This window comes from Porites lutea, chromosome 9 (genome assembly GCF_958299795.1).
Source record: "Porites lutea chromosome 9, jaPorLute2.1, whole genome shotgun sequence".
Taxonomy (NCBI): domain Eukaryota; kingdom Metazoa; phylum Cnidaria; class Anthozoa; order Scleractinia; family Poritidae; genus Porites; species Porites lutea.
The window spans coordinates 23,502,619-23,520,725 of record NC_133209.1 but is presented as its reverse complement, the minus strand read 5'-3'; the positions used below and the strand labels follow the sequence as shown (position 1 = coordinate 23,520,725).

Genomic DNA, 18,107 nt, shown 5'->3' with positions numbered 1-18,107 from the left:
TCAAGTATGGTCTTGTGCCAGATAATGTTTCCAACTTATTCGTTGGTAAGGATTCTGCGCAAAAAAAGGATTTAAGATAAAAAGTTCTTATTTTACGTCGGTGGCTCGAGATAGGCTTACCTGACCCCTGAACAATCCTGGGTCCGTTTTACCAGTGTTTAAGTGTACTTAAAGCTATATAGAAAGGAAACAAGTGGGAATCGAACTCGGAATTTCCCAAACGCTCGCACGTAACTTTTCATACGAAACAGGCAACCGCTTCGAAATGATTATCTCTTCATCGCCGTTGAGAAATAGCCTTTTTATGTCTCTTTGTCAACAGGGTAAGAATCTGTGCTTCTGTACAAGCAGAATGATTCCTTGACTACGGTCTTAAAATCGCTATCTACTTTTGACTAAGCACGGTTGTTAAAATAAAGGAAGTGCGCCTCGCGATCGGAAAAAGGTTTCTCTGCTTACATTTAAGCCAAGATTAATATGAACTGACTAACTTCAGAAGTCAAGTCCTGTATGTGACCAAGGGGAAAAAGTGCTTGCTGAAATCCACTTATATCGTCTGATTGATGTCCACCTAGCAGGGTTTTTTTAGTTATTTCAGAAAAGAAGAAGGAGAATATGATTCTAGACCAATTTGAGCTAAAAAATATGGCCCTTCGATTCGAAAACTCTGCTTGGACGACTGAATGCTTTGATATGTATTCTTTTTTTAGAGCATGGTAGATTTATGTTCCGACCCTATTTGTTGCGGATTTGCATATATGTTTATTTTCTTCCGTTGAACTTTTCCTTTCTGTCTTTGACTGGAGTAATGCTTCATCTTCTTTTGACCATTTGCTTAGCTGTCGCTTGTCTTCTCACAGAGACCTAATATTAAAACTGACAGTACAATGGAACAGTTGAATAGCTTTACTTGTGTATAATTATATTCGCCAGCCCTGAGTTAACGAGGGCGCGCGAGGCTTGTAGAAGCGGGCTTTATTGCAATTCGAGGGTTCACTGTTGGGAATTTGTAAAAGAGAATATGGATGAAGTGTTGAAAGGTGAGAAGTATTGAGAGGTTTACTGTGCAGTGGTTTACGGATCCGCCCAAACCATCCGGGTGGTATCGCAAATATATAGAGAAAGAACAATAAAGGAGGTGTCAGCCAATGAGGAAGGATTGACGTCATCAAATCTGATCAAACTGATTGGATAGTGCCTTTTGTTTGTTTGAAACTTAATTATTCAGTAATTTCCAATTGAAGGAGATGAAATGGGGGACAATAAGACTTTAAGGAATGCAGAAGAAGTTTCTTGCTGGCAGGCCGCTTAAACAAATTAAGATGTTCACGCAGATGAAAAGATACAGTTTGGATTCTGATAAAGCCTCTCTTCTTATATAGGATATGATAAAAAAAAAAAAAAAATCAAAGATCGCGACGTTGACCTGCAAGACAACTCTTCAACGAATCTTGGCGGTCGCTGAGGCAGACTTTAGTTTTAACCGACGTCTAAACAGCTGGTTTCCAGTATCAGCACCATCGATAAGAATGAAACCATTGCACGTATCCAAGTTCATACTCTATAAGGATATTAACGGACGGTGTAAACAGTCCTGACGACAACAATCAAGTTAGCATTTTATACGGGATGGAAATGACAAAAATTGTACTGTGTTTGACTATTTTTGTTTTCGGGAAATAAACACAAACCAATCGATTTTAGTCTCTCTGATCGTAAACTGTACAGCAAATCAATGAGAGAAAGATTTTAAAAGTTTTAAATCCTACCGGTTCACGTAATCGCCAAGCCAAATGAATATTATCAGAAACTCATAAGGGGTTGAAACGTGTAATGTATCGGTCAAATCGAAGCTTCAACATGCCCCCCCGGGCAACCCCCCGGGCATTTGACTTTTTTGAAAATTATTGTTCAAATTCCCCCCTACCCGGGCCAAAATGCCGTTCAAATGCCCCACACTGGGGTCCATTCAGGTGATCAAATGCCCCCACCCCGGGGACATTTCACAGGCACAAAAATGACAGAAGGACGGCGGAAACGCCTTCAGTTGTCGAACAAAATCTTCATAAATATAACAAAAACTGAGAAACACTGTTAGCGTATTTACTATGAACAAAAGTCTCGTGCAAAGCGGCGGAAATCGCTTCTACAAGGTCACTGAATGCTCACCTTTTCTTCGTCATGCAACATACACAGGGTTCTATAAAAAAGATCCTACCTATTGAGATTACTACATCATGACCATTTCACTGACATGCATCATCGCTCACCTTATTAATTGACATACTTGCAGTAGGTCAAAGTAGTTGACCTGAGCTTTTTATTTTATTTTATGTTGCTGTATTGAATCGCCGGTATAGGTATTGTATTTCATTGTAAATTAACCACAACAATAAAATACATTCATACATTCAAAGCCTGAATCCAATATTAAAAATTTTAAAATTTAAATACTTCAAATACGCCACAAAGCTTGTTTAGCCCTTTCCTCGTAACCAATTGGCCACAAAGGCACAATCTTTTCCACGAAAATCCTCTAGCACCGCGTCCCCAAAGCTCGCCACGCGAAAGATTTTACATGAAATCGAGGGTGCAGTTCAAATCCCCCACCCCTAAAGCATGGGGATCAAATTCCCCACCCCCTGGAAGACTCTGATAATCAAATTCCCTCCTCCCCGGGACGGCAAAGGTGTCAAATGCCCGGGGTATGCCCGGGGGGGGGGGGCATGTTGAAGCTTCGATTTGACCGATACATAAGTCTCATGTGTTTGCTTTGTCCGATGCTCGTGATTATTCATTTTCGAAAGTACCATATTTGGAACGAGAAGAAGAGACAACTGACCAATCAAACTTCGTAAACAACGTGACGTAATTTTACTTCAGCTTCCCGCGCCCGCTTGAAAAAAATGGCCGACAAACAGGGGAAAAACTCCCGAAAGCAGAGAAAGCTTTCAAAGGTTGAAACCAGGAATCTTACCGAAACACTGAGCAGGATATTATTGCCTCACCACCCGGGCCAAACAAAACATTATGAAACCCACTGACGTCCTCGCAACTTCTTCAAGTTGTCACTTCAAACAACGATGCCTCGTTGACCCTTGCACAGTAAACTTATACTGCAAATACGTTTCTAAAATTCTTATATTAAAAGTCTAGAATAAACAGTAAAAAATACTTTCGAATAAAATTCATTAGCTGCGTATCGAAAAGTGTCCAAAACCTGAACCTGACATCTTCGCAAAAAGTGATGCGTGTAATGAATGTGAGAAGCATTTAAGCTTAAATTCAGCTTGGATGTTGTAGTCACGATCGTGTTTTGAGCTAATTTTATGAATGAAAAAACTCAAAACAATAGACAGAGAAGCCGTTTCTTGAAAATTTTTATTCAAAATCCAAAAAGTTAATCCTTTAAAGCAATTCGGAAAACACTATGTGGATCGTGGATCCGTTCACGCAAGTGAAATCGGCTGAGCACATGGCAAAATTCAACACAAAATCCATCTCAAATCGGGGCACATTTTGTAATTTTTCTTTAGCGCCGAAGAGAAAAATTTATAAAACGTCTATGAAACATTTAAAAATACATAAATTCCCTTTCAAAAACGTAATTGTCTTGGCCATAGAGTGCAAAATGTACCTGAGCATTCAGCAAAAACTTCACTGCCTTGGTTGCAGTTCAAAACTGACCATGCGCTCCGTCGTGAAGAAGACAAGGTTGAATTCCTCGAAGGACGATTTCTTGATGAAAAGCTTCCCTTCCTCCACAAAAAGAAAGCTGAGCATTCTTTTGAACTTTCTCTTTCCATTTTTTGTCTTTTAACGGTGTATTTTTAACCCTGAAATGCAGAACTCTTGTCTTAAAACACCTGCATGGTGATCGCGCGGAAGCCATTTTGTTGAAAATGGATAGAGCGGTTTTCACTTGACTGTCGTAAAACCAAAACCAAAGTAAATACACTAGCCAACCAAAGGGCGTAGTAAAACCAAAACCAAACCAATTCCTCAATTACTTTCGACAGTCAAGTGAAAACCGCTCTATCTGTCACTAAGGTTTCCAAATATGGTAAATAACAATTATTCACCGAAGTGGAGGTGGCTAGTGATGTTATTCACCGAAGCCGCGTTAGCGGCGAGGTAAATATTCATCACTAGCCACCGACACTGAGGTGAATAATTGTTTTAGTATATACTAAAACAGTGAGATAATTGAGCCCAAAAATGATGATTTTTAACTCATTTACTGTTGCCTGCAACGATTACAATTATGGCGCACGGCCGCTGTCGTCGCTTTTTCTTGCCGGCAAATACAACTTTTGAAGGCATTTGTTTAGCTCTTGCGGGGAAATTTCCTCAAAAGGAGTTGTGAATTCTTTTTGTATTTAAAATCATTCTGTAAAAAGGATTATTAGATTTAGTTTTAAGCTTATTTATGAACAAGTGAAGTAAAAAAAAGTAACGCAAGACTTAAACTTAATTTGCATTTGTAAACAACAAAATTCAAGTCAAAATTCAAGTCAAAAAGACAAAGCTTTACCTGTGAAAACTTCCACCCCGAGCTTCGTCACTTTCTTCGTGTATTTCGGAAACAGCTTGCTTGATTAGTTGTGAAATTTCTTTGTTTGTTACGGCAGCAAACCGGGAAGGCATTTTGCAACTTACGCGAGTTTGGCGTCTCTCGCTCGGAGGAACTGGAGGTGAATCTGTGAATAGTGCAGGATAGTCACTGATTGAGTAGCCAATCAGAGCGCGTGAAAAACACTATCCACTGTTTTAGTGTATACTAAAAGTGAATTTTCACGAGCATTGAACGCGAGTTACACGTTTCAACCCCTTATGAGTTTCTGGTGCAATTTATTTAGTGTTTACATGTTCTAGAAATAATGCAATTTTATGCGCTCCTTCTAAAAATTGATTTTGAAAAACAATTTATAGTCATGATACTAAATTAAAATAATAATAATAATAATAATAATAATTACTTTCTCTTGCAGCGTTTTTTACACACATTAAGGCTCTCTCTTAGTGAACATCCTCGAAATACAACTAAAATAGTAAAAGTGAATATTCACGAGCATTGAACACGAGTTACACGTTTCAACCCCTTATGAGTTTCTGGTATTACATGTACTTACTTTAATAGTTTCAAGATCCTTAGGGGATTTTTGATTAAAAGTCGAGAAATATCTATAGTAAACTAACTCGATCAACAGTATAGTTGCCGTAATGTTTCTTTTACAGCTTGCCTTACTTCTCTAATCTTCCAAACGTAAAGCAACGGGTTTAACGAAGAATTTAAATACACTAAAGTAACCGAAAATTGCCAAGCGCGGTAAACGGATAAAGAGATCCCCTTCTGAGGAGTCAAAGTTGCTACTATACTAATCGGAAGATAACAAACAACCATTGTTACTTGCACCCACAGTGCACTGTACACTGCCTTTCTGTATCGTGCTTCGTTCAGTGGAATTGCTTGTCTCCGTTGACCTTGAGCAACATGGTTCTGAACATGAATTTGATTATGACGCAGAACACGGAAAATTTTTGTGTAAGCGAAGATTGTGGTGACTAGACACATAGCTGTACCTATGTATTGATACCATGAAGTTACAAGGCGATTCCAAAAGAAAGTAGATGAGCCGACAATGGACAAAATCCAAAAACCAATTACAGTTATATGTGTTCGCTTCAAGGTTACAACTTGTCTGTAGTTGAGCCCCAGCAACAAGGCGAGAAGTCTGTCCACGCTAATTACAGTCAATGTAAATAAAGATGCTGAACACAAAGTATAACCTGCGAATTTTGCTGCCCAATTTGCCCGATGACAAATATTCCATCTTTCTTTCACAATAGCAGTCCAATAAGTCACAGCTAAAGGCTCTGCAATGATACCAACACAGAGATCAGTTATCGCTAGGTTACAATACAGGAGTTTGGACGGCGGATGAAGTGAATTTTCCTTTTGTAGGGCAACTAGAATCAGAGTATTCCCCAGAAATGCAGTAATGGAAAGAAAAATATTTAGAACTAAGAGAAAGGTAAGTTCGTTGTGCACTCCTTCGGTAAACTCCAATGTACAGGACAGTTCAAAGGCTGTTTTGTGGTTTTCATATTCAGTAAAGTTTGTCGTTGCCATAGTCGGAGCTCTGCAATGAAATGAGATGCAAGTGAGCGCTTTATTTATGCATCACTCACCGACAGCCGTTTATTTAGTATCGATGGGAGGTAACACATGTCATTCCTGCAATTAACGCACGGACGATTTTAATGACTGTTTTAAAATGAAGTCAAATAAAATATTTATTTAACACGGTTAACAACAAGGAGCGCAGGCGTGGTCAGCGGTCAGTCGTTTGGCTCAAGTCCGGTCAGCCTTGCCGTGTCATGTCAAACTGTTTAGTTTGAAATTTTCGGGTCCGCTATGATAGGTAAAATATGAAGACCGTGGCCATAGCAGAACTCTTGTCTCAAAACACCTGCATGGTGAACGCGCGGAAGCCATTTTGTTGAAAATGGATATCTGTCACAAAGGTTTCCAAATATGGTAAAAGTGAATATTCACGAGCATTGAACGCGAGTTACACGTTTCAACCCCTTATGAGTTTCTGGTACAATTTATTTAGTCTTTACATGTTCTAGAAATAATGCAATTTTATGCGCTCCTTCTATAAGTTAAAGGTAATCCGGCTAAAAAATTGATTTTGAAAAACAGTTTGTAGTCATGATACTAAATTAAAATAATAATAATAATAATAATAATAATAGTAATAATTATAATTACTTTCTCTTGCAGCGTTTTTTACACACGTTAAGGCTCTCTTTTAGTGAACATCCTCGAAATACAATTAAAAAAAATTGTCGCCTCACGTAAGGGATTCCGGGTAATTTTTGCTTGTGGAATCTGGAATCCTGGGCCTTGAATTCAAAATACAGCTCAAGGAATCCGGAATCCCACTACCGCTTGGAATCAACTTTCAGGCCCTCTGGCCAAACTAACTAAATTTCCACGAATTACGTTGGCGTATTATTTAGAGCATGCCATAATAACGAGCGAATGCGCATCTGGTGACGTCACGGCCTGGTCACCCATAAAAATTAACCCGGCTCAGCCCATTTAAGAAAATAAACCAGAAGTGCTTACTGTGCAAGATTAAAGGGATTAAACGTGACGTCGAGCGAGGTTCTACTTTTACGCTTACGTGCGACCTTTCATACATTGCCTCAATTTTATTTGTGAACGTAAATTTTACGCATATCCGCACGTAAAAATTACGGGACAGTGGAAATCAACCCTTATTTAAAAAAACAAACCAAAAGTGCTTACTCAAGCACCTTATGGACCATATGGTATTGTCTGACTTACAAATAAAGTGAAACTAAACTGAAACTCAAACGCAACTTTCTTGAAATAATATTTGCACTGTACAGAAAGACACTGCACGAGACTGATCCACGGGTAACATTCTACCTATTAAGACTGCGATTCTGATTCACTGTGAACTTTTCTATGGATTCATATTATTATTATTAAATAGATATTCGTCATACTCTACGTTTCGCTGTTCTCAGTAGGCCAACTTTCTCTTTCCATTTTTTGTCTTTTAACGGTGTATTTTTAACCTTGAAATGCAGAACTCTTGTCTTAAAACATCTACATGGTGCTCGCCTGGCGGCCATTTGTTTAAAATGGCTATCTGCCACTAAGGTTTCCAAATATGGTAAAAGTGAATATTCACGAGCATTGAACACGAGTTACACGTTTCAACCCCTTATGAGTTTCTGATATTATTCATAGCCTTGGTTTATAGGGCTTTGTTGATATTGTTTCAAACTTAAAAACAAGCACAATTCCCACAAGTCATTATAGCGCATTTCTTTTGTTTCAACAGACAATAACCATGCAATGAATTTATATCAGTTTCAGAGTTTGTTTCTTTTTCTCTACACATCAGGTTGCACTTCAAAACACCACTCAGTGAATTTTATGCTTGTGACTGAATTACAGCACGCATTGTGAGAACAATAGTATAGTCGAACAGTAACAAACATTTTTTTGGCATTTCCAATGTTCATTTGTAGTTGGGGAAGCCCCAGTAAGCAGTCATTTAACCCTTACATCTCTACTGGCCACTTAAGAGGACCATTCTCTCAAGAGGCCAGCTCCAGTAACTTTTTTGCGTCCCGAGGAGGGGCAAACTGGCATTGCGAAATCGTTTCGTCCATCCACGCACAACTGTTACTCACAGTGAAAAAAGGCCAAATTTTCCCATTCTGTCAGTTTATGATTAAAGAAGATAAATTTGGGGCGTCGCCAAAAAGTCTGTTACACTAGTATTGCCTTACGATTTACACATAGTACAGTGAGGTTATGCATCGTCAATTCTACCATTTCTTTTCTTTCTTTTAAGGGTTGTAACAAGCAGAAATGGGGGATTTTTTTTAAGTGTAATGACATGAATCAGTTGACTCGTTAAACGGGTGTTAGGCTTGATTCTCGTGACATTTGCTGAAACACCTGTCTCATTAACCATCGCCATTAATGTTGTTAGGAATATCATCCATTTCCAAAAAAAGCTAGCAACCAAAGAACATAACGGATCGTATGGAAACCACCAATACTTATAAAACTAAGAACACTACATGTAGTGATTGACAAGTGTTTCATAGGTAAATGCCAGGAGGTGATATATCACAAACTACCCTACCTAACAACGACATTAACAACATCAACAAATAAAACCAAAGAGGCAACTTAATGCAATGAAAATATCACAAATAACCCTACCTAACAACGACATGAACAACATCATCAAAACCGCAGAAACCACATAATAACGGAGCTCCATGGCCACGTGTGTGCGTAAACTATTTAATGACGTCAGCGTACGTCCGCCCTAACACTCTTTTTTTTGGGGGGGGGGAGGGAGGGAAGGGAATCAGGTGTCAGCCCGTTGGGGGAAGGAGTATAATATATTTTCTTGCGGGAAATCGCGCAAGAAATGGCGCGCTATTGTCGTTGCGTTAAAAAACTTGTTTACTTTAGGAACTTGTTTTCAACTATTTCATAGCATATAAATGATTTTGTGACCGTACTGATCAGTTTCATTTATTTCATTTATCATTTTGTCATTTTACGCACTTTTGTAAGATTTGATGAGACAATGATCTGACCTGGAAAAGAACTTTAAAAAGTCTTTAGACATTTTCTGACGGCAACTAGAAAGAAAACGTTCTGAAGAATAGTTTAGTTATCCTATTAGTTGTAAAAAGAAAGCTTTGAGCGATATTCTTGCCTGGAGTACGTCTTGAAAAATAGCAAACACGGCGAAGGCGGCTTAAAACTTTAGGCTTAAATCTACTGGACTTAATTCGTGATTCAGGATTTTCAGAGAACTTCACTCTCAATATATGTCATCGTGAATAAAAACTGTTGTCCTTTTAAATGTTTCATTGAATTATATTTCTCGTGTTGATTGTTTGCCAAGATCTCTTTCGTATATAAATCGCTTTGCCAGTTGTTGTTTTCAGTCGTCCATTAACATCGCATACAGGAGTACTTAAAATGCCCCGTGTATCAAATGGATATGGTGTTTTAGAAGCAAAATGAAAACGAAAATGATTCTGAGACCTCTTCCTCATTTTTAGTGTTCACTCAAATACTCGACAGTTGGCGCTTGACAAAATTCAAAATTCGGACGGGTGATTTTGAAAATTGAATTAAAATAAATCTGATTTTTTTCGGGAGTTTTTGCTCTTAGCCCAGCTATTATTACCCCTTTAGACAGAGAGATAACACCGATAAGTTATAACGTGTAAATTGGCTGCCACTATCGTGTCTCTACGGCCTTTCAAATTATAAAATTAAAATAAAATTATATTTTGGGACTGTCCAATTACACTTGTAAAAATAAAGGTGGTGTAGGTGGGCAAAAAGGACATTTTACTTGGGAAGGATTTTTTTTTCCACGCCTAATCTACTGTGGCTAAAGGTGATTTCTCAGGGGCGGATCCACGATTTTTTTTAGGAGGGGATGCACTCGTCTCTTGCTCTAGTTTAACACCAATAAACCACATAGTTTTTTTGCGGGGGCAGAATACCAGTTGTATTAGAAAACTGCAGGTCATCTCAGGCGGACGGGGGGTGCACACCCCCTGCCGGCTTCCCCCTAGATCCGCCCCTGTTTCTATTTATTAGTACAAATAAGACTATTAACTCGATGTAAGATATTAGATGTTGTTTCATTCTTGCACTGTTTGCAAATTATTTTTTCTCTTAAGTCACCCATTCCAACTCTTTATAACGTTAAAAACGTCATATGGATCCCCACAGTTAACCGATTTGTGGATTACAAGTTTATTGTTTGAATTAAATTATAAATTTACAGTATTAACTGGAGCTGCGCTTTTAGCCCTGGCTAAGTCTATATATTAAACATATTCTATACGAAGATATGACCATCTAAGTTGTAATCGTAATTCAAAAGAACTGCAAATTAAGACCTGCGAACGAAAAAAATTTCTGGGGCTTTAAAGGCCTCTGCGTTCGCGCTACAGTACTCTTGTCTACCACCTGAGCTGAATGAAGACACGAAACATTAATAGCAGGCTAATTTAGTAAGCTCATTTAGCTTAACCCGTGAATGGGTCACTAAATATACATAATTCATCGTTAGTCGCTTCCTATTCTGTGGCGAAACAGTTTTTACTGAATTGTGTATTACGTAAAACAAAAGGAACGATTGTGTTTTCAACTGTGGACTGGCCGTGAAGTCTCCGACGGTCCGGTTTCATGGAATCAGTCGAATAAATTATTGCGAAACTAACACTCAAATTCACTTTTTAGAGCATTCCTAATTGAGTTAAATTTATCTGTTGGAAAGAGATCATGTAAAGTGGCAAATGGCACCAAGCGCACATTTATTATGTATTTCCAATCATAATATAGCGGTGGTTAGCTCGAAAGCTAAGCTCCTCTGACCACCGTACACTTCTACCCAAGCCATTAATTTTCTTTTTTTTCCTTCTTCTTCTCCGTTGTTAGTGTATTCCTACCTTACTATATATAATGTAAATATTTTATAAAAGTGTGAATAATGAAATTGAATTGAATTGAAAGTTTGCCTAAACATTTCGCTCAAAGTAAAATTAAGTGAGCTGTTAAAGTTGTGTCTAGTTGGTTAGGGTAGTTGGACAGTTAGAATCTTATACTGATTCCGAAATACTTTTTCAAGTAATTGATATTTCGTAGAAATGATTCCTTTAAAAAAATTGTTTGTTTAGTTGAAGACCTGCTACAATATAGCAACCGGCTTGTCTCACCTCACTTACTCACAGCCTCGCATCGCATCATAATCTTGCGTAATAACGACAAACAACGTTAATGGCTTCATTACCATATAAACTGATACACCTGTCTTAAATTTTACTGAGTGACAGCTAATATTCTACGCTCTCTTAAACGAACCCCTTGAAGCACTTTGCACAAATCAATCCTGTTTCTCACAAAATATGCATCTCTGGCTGCTTTTTTTGACTGGCACTACCGTCTACGGTATTGGCCGTATTTTGGAACCAAGTTTCGAGGCCGTGAACTTTGCTTCCCCAATAAACGGGCGAAGGCTGACTGGAAACACGATCCAAGAAATACGAGTGGACGCAGAAAGTCGTTGCAGAGTTGAGTGTGTTAAGAAAGAGAGTTGCATTTCTTACAACTTCCAAATGGTAAAGAACACAACTGAGGGGTACACATGTTTGATCAGTAACTCTGATCGATTTCTTAGCGTTGTTAACTTCACAGCGGATGAGGATTTTAAATACGTAGGCATGCAGGTAAGTCCTCCCTTTTTGTTCTTTGAAGTCCTTAATTATCTTAATTTATAACATGTAACTCGAAAACATCACTTTTTGGTATGTGTTAGAGTGCAAGAAAAACTGGTATCGTGACTCAAGTAAGAATTTACCATTCCGTCAAGTTCAATTCTTCGTCCATAAAATAGAAACTGAAGAGAGACTTGCAATTGTAATTGTGCCCCCGCTTTTCAAGCAAGTGAGCAGAAATAGAAAAGATGTAATTACATCGTTGCCCCTATTGTAAGGCAACGCTTACCCAGTTAACGTGTCTTAGCAAAATGATAATAATAATAATAATAATAATAATAATAATAATAATAATAACAATAACAATAATAATAATAATCCTCCTATGTCTAAGGCGATCGAGAACCCCGAGAAGGAGGAACTTAGATGTTAAGGACAGGGATCTAGAAATAGAGAAGGGTCGCGCAGGACTTACCTAGACTCAAGAGCTATAGATGCTTTATTAATTGTCTTTGTTTTATTTTATTTTATTTTTTTTAAACAGTTGAAAGAAACTTTTGAATTTTAGAGGCTGACAGTTTTTTTTTTATTGAAATGAAATGTTTTTAATTCGAATAAACTTTTCTTAGTTAAATTAACTCTTTCTTATAATAATAATAATGATAATAATAATAATAATAATAATAATAATAATAATAATAATAATAATAATGATAACTGAATAATACTGCTACTGAATAAGAGCTGTTTTCGTAACTTTCTAAGAATATTTGTCCCCTCTAAACAGTCGTTACACATTCTTTTTCGAACTATTTTTGGTGGTGCGATCTTAGGGATCTTTCAAATCGCGCGTGAAACCAGCAGCTCTTTCGTGGCGCCTTTCGTTAAGGTATATTGTCGCTGTTAAATTTGCCCAAGTATCGCATTAGTCACGAAACATGGCATCTGCTCATCAAAAGACAATGTCATTAACAGGTACTCTATTCTTATAATCTACCGATATGATTCATTGGTGGTGCGGTATTATTCGATGCTTGTATTTAAATCCGGTTAGGTGGGAGGTACTCAAAAAGTTTTGTACGGAGAGGCTGTGCCCCGTGGTCCAACCCAGTACCTTTTATATATAGACCGAATACCGAATTATATCAGAATGCAAAATAAAAAAATCGCCAAAAAAAATATTACCGATGTATACATTTTCTTGTTCCCCTCTTTAAACGGCTGGGTATTATTTTTCTTGATTATTATATTTTGCTCTGCAATGTACAGATCGGTATTTCGCAGACATGGACACTGATCCGATTGTATCCCCCCCCCCGCTGCCTGAGGTGCAAATTCCTCGCCGAATTGCCACCCGTGCTTATTTCGTAGTCATTAACAATTTATAGTGTTCGACAGTTCTATCTGAGCTCCGATACAAGGTAGCATACAAACCCAAAACCTTTTTCTTCAATTGGAAGCAACGTACCACCGCAGTTAAAGCCTAAAGATGCATTGTACTACATCAAAATGTATATAAGCAGGAGTTCGAACTAATACCGTCCAGGGGATATTATGTCTAGGAACAAGTCATTCGATTTCAGAGAAAGACTTGAAGCAATTCATAATGCTTCTAAAACTAAAAAGTACCTTTTAAAGAATTGCACATATTGCAATCGGCTTTTGTTATAAGAATAAGCAAAAACTTAAAATTACTTGTCCCGAACATTCGAACTGGTGGCTCGTTCTACCACATAGCAAGTCTTTTTGAAATTCCCATTTACAGCTGAATTTTGAACGCCTCAGTTTTGCTACGCACTTCTGCTCCAACTTTTCCTCTGAAATGTCTCTGGCATATTTATTATATCAATAAAAGCCGATGCCCGAAATTACAGTAAAAAATAGCTAGCAAATTTTTTTACTAGACACGATTTTCTTCGAAAAGTAGGGCCCTTTCAAGAGGTAATTTCAAAAAAAATAATTTACCATCGATCAATGAAATCTGAATATTTCATATTATTGTCGAATGATATGTGTTGTTCTTTGCAAAGTTTTGCAGCCAATCGCGTTAAAAACGAAAAAGTTAAGACGGAAATTTGTCAAATTAAAGCTCAATGCTCTTGTATTAATGACGGAGCCATTAACTGTACAAGAGAAATAGTGTCGAAAACGGAACCAGATTCAGTTCCGATACCAGAGGCCAAAAACCCGAGAAAATTCCGTATTTTTTTTGTCCTTTATTTCCACAACGATTGTGGCAGCACGATTTCAGCTTGTCTTTTAAGTCTCTTAAACCAGTCGGCAAAAAAGCTACCGTAAAATTCCTAGCCTGCATAGCAAGCGTTTCCTCGTGAGTTCGTCGGGAAAGTTGGGACGCGCTATAACTCAACTGGAAACGCTTGCTACGCAGGCTATAAAATTCCGAAAATCTGCCCCGGGGCTTATATTTTACGGTAGCCCTTTCTGAGCTGAGGAGGGGCTTATTTTTGGAGGGGCTTATATTCGGAGGGGCTTATGTACGGAGGGAAATTTGCGTTTAAAAATCGATTGGGCTAGCTTATATTTGGAAGTAAATTTACCGTTTTTGCTTCGTTTTACTTTGTATTTGAGGGCAATTTCATAGTATAAGCCCCCGGGGGGGCTTATATTCGGAGGGACGATTTCACAGAAGGTTTTTTGAGTAACAGGTTTGGGGGGCATATTTTTGGAGAGGCTTATACATGGAGGGGCTTATTTTCGGAATTTTACTTTATTTTTTTTAATTATTAACTATTATTATAGTTACTATTATTATTAACTAAGGAAATCTTTTAAAATTAATAATCTGATTTTCTGTACGTTGCGAGAAAGATATATATAAAAAAAGACATTGATGTCTTTTTTTATCATGCGTTTGAGCTATTTGAAACGATTGGCAAATCCTGTGCAAGAATAATCTTTGAACTCTTTGCAAGAATGGGGGTAGCAAACAATGTTGCGCGGATTCAAATCCCAGCGTGGACGCCATATGTGACGTGAATCTGTTATTGGTTCTTTGCTTTGCTCCGAGAAATTTTTTTTCCCCGTGCACTCATGTTCTCCTCACTCCTCAAAAATCAACATTTCCAAATTCCAATTCGACCAGGAATGACTGTGCTGCCTCCAACTCGTTATTTATTTATTTATTCCAGTTATTTATTTGTAGTTGTTGTTGTTGTTTTTCTTACAGAGCATCTGTGAAGTGGCTAGCTCCATCTGTGGTGACAATGAAGTGTGTATTCCATACTACCATGATAACAGTGTACGATGTGTTTGTAAGGTTGGATATACAGGAACACCTTGCAGTAAGTTACATAAATATATGGCTATGTCATAAACTGTCCGTGACCAGCTAGTAACAGCGTAATGACGAAAAACGTAGATCCCGTCTCACCTTCAGTTTTAAGGGTGTTGTAGTCAACAGGACGGTAGACGGTAAAACGTTTGTGTGTGAAAAACGTGACAGGGCTGTTACATGACTGTCTTGACGTGAGTTCATTTATAATAATATTAATGTTATCAGGTCTTTATTTCCAAAAAAATCTGTTAAAGGAGGTGAAGTTGACCAAACAATTTGTTAAACAAATTATTGTCGCGCTTAAGTTCGTTCACACAAGGTTTGCCGTCTTCTTTCCATGCCAGTCTCACTTCCTGTGCCGTAAATTCACTATTGCACCCACTCCGACTCTGTGGGACTAGGGATGCTAAGGACGTAACAAATCTCTGGTAGTGACTAGCTAACCCCTAAGTGAAGTGCCCATTTCATTCAATACTAAGTTGCAAACTGCCCCAAGTAGACAGAAGCACAGTAGTCCGGCTCAGGCAAATTCCCACACCCAGTGTTGTTGATTGTCCCTGAAAAGTAGGAGGGAACACAATGAGACAACTGCAGTCTTAATCAGGCTACCTCAATGTGGGTGCAGCATGTGAAACAGTATAGTGATAAGATGAAATCTTCTGACACCCAGTTTTTAAATAACTAACAGAGCCTATTAAATACTGCGCCCAGCTCCTTAACGATGGTGTCACATCCAGTGGTGTGTATACCATTAATCCAGACGGCGGCACACCCATCCCAGTGTTTTGTGACATGGCCACTGACGGCGGAGGCTGGACCGTTTTCCAGAAACGTTTTAACGGTTCTGTTGATTTCTACCTTAACTGAACTTCCTACAAGAACGGTTTTGGGGATCTGAATGGCGAGTATTGGCTTGGAAACGACAATCTTCACCGTTTGACAGCTGGTGAAGATGTTATCCTGAGAGTCGACCTGGAGGATTTTGATGGAAACATTACTTACGCCGAGTACACAATTTTTAAAATAGCAAACGAGACGGATAAATACCTTATTCTGATTGGAGCATATAATGGATCTGCTGGGGACTCGTTGAGTTACCACAAGTAAGGCTAAAATCTTAATAAATTGTAACAGATTTATAAGCATTTAATTTAAAGGAAGGTATAGGTAGGGGGTGGGGGTGGGGTTGGTATTGGAGGTGGCAAGAAGTTGTACCGAGGAGTTTGGAGACAACGGGATTTTAATGGTAATGCTATATAGAGGATATTACACGGTGGCGTGAAGATATGAATTTATTTTCGAGTGGCAAAACAATATTTTACGAACGAGCCCAGCGAGTGAGTAAAATATTGTTTTTGCCACGAGAAAATAAAATTCGTATCTTCAAGCCGCCGTGTAATGTTCTTTTTATTATATCGACAAAAAGACATCGATAAAATAATAGATTTTTATTCGCCAAAAAGTAATTGTGACAGCTCAGATTTACAGTACTGCAATATAAGACATTGGTTACAATAATCTTGAGAAATAACACTGAGCTGAATAGGGCTCTGCAATGACAAAATATAAGCAAAACTTTGAAAAATGTGTAAGTAAAATTCAAAAGACGCAAGACGTCTACAAATTTCGAAGGAAAATTACCGAAATTACGTTATCGATTAACTCACGTGTGAGATTATGGAAAATAAACCACTCGGGTCCCGGATGTAGTTTTTATGAATTTTACGAGTGGGAAATTTTCCAGTAAAACACTCGTGTCTATATAATAAATTCTGTATATGAGCATCAGCGGCACATGAAAATTTCGCCCGAAGACGCAGCGCAAAGGCTATTTAATCTTCGATTTACCATATAGCTACCTTACAAATGATTCACACCTCCCAACAGATTGCTCAAAGTAACCAAACACTATCATTCAACTTTTGAATTTAATTTGTGCATACGGTAATCATGACGCCTTGTATGGGTTAATTCGTATGCTAATGAGCCAAAATGTTAGCAGTGACTTCAGCAATGGCTCGCCTATATCCACTTAGTCATGTGTTCGTCCCTAAATTAGTAATAATTTCATTTTCTTTTTCCCTTCTTAGCAATATGACGTTTTCTACTAGAGATGAAGACAATGATCGTAGTGGTGATATTGATTGTGCTGGGAAACACAAAGGCGGCTTGTGGTACAAACACTGCCATACTTCGAATCTGAATGGCTTAGATCTCAAAGGCCAACATCCCAAAATACCTGCTGGAGTGGCATGGTTGGACTTCAGAGGGTATCGATACTCTTTGAAGCGTACGGAGATGAAAGTGAAGCCTATCATTTTGAATTAACTTAAAATTTGATTTTTAACTAAAAAATTTGTCCAATCAAAGATCAAAAGTGTTAGGTCAGAAAGGGAGTCTCCCAGTCTTAGATAGGGCTAACCTTCCCTCGTTGTATAATCCTCTTCTTCAAGACATTGTAGTACTGATGTATAAAGTCAAGTATGGTCTTGTGCCAGATAATGTTTCCAACTTATTCGTTTGTAAGGATTCTGCGCAAAAACGGAAAGATAAAAAGTTCAGTTCTTATTTTGCGTCGTTGGTTCGAGGTAGGCTTATCTGACCCCTGAACAAACCTGAAGCCGACCGGTATTTAAGTGTACTTAAAGCTGTATAGAAAGGAAACAAGTGGGAATCGAACGCGGAATTTCCCAAACTCTCGCCTCCCTCTCCCACTCCATCAGGGGTCCGTTTTACCAGTGTTTAAGTGTACTTAAAGCTATATAGAAAGGAAACAAGTGGGAATCGAACGCGGAATTTCCCAAACGCTCGCCTCCCTCTCCATCTCCATCAGGGGTCCGTTTTACCAGTGTTTAAGTGTACTTAAAGCTATATAGAAAGGAAACAAGTGGGAATCGAACGCGGAATTTCCCAAACGCTCGCCTCCCTCTCCATCTCCATCAGGGGTCCGTTTTACCAGTGTTTAAGTGTACTTAAAGCTATATAGAAAGGAAACAAG

General features: G+C 38.3%; 1 protein-coding gene and 1 pseudogene across 1 annotated transcript; one reads left to right on the top strand and one right to left on the bottom strand.

Moving 5' to 3' along the window:
- Nucleotides 1-5,121: 5,121 nt before the first annotated feature.
- On the bottom strand, nt 5,122-6,135 carry LOC140948725 (melanocyte-stimulating hormone receptor-like). Its single transcript, XM_073397991.1, has one exon. It carries the CDS (start codon nt 6,131-6,133, stop codon nt 5,204-5,206), a length of 930 nt encoding a protein of 309 aa, XP_073254092.1. The 5' UTR covers nt 6,134-6,135; the 3' UTR covers nt 5,122-5,203.
- Nucleotides 6,136-11,505: 5,370 nt separating this feature from the next.
- On the top strand, nt 11,506-17,531 carry LOC140949070 (microfibril-associated glycoprotein 4-like; annotated as a pseudogene).
- The last annotated feature ends 576 nt before the right edge of the window (nt 17,532-18,107 follow it).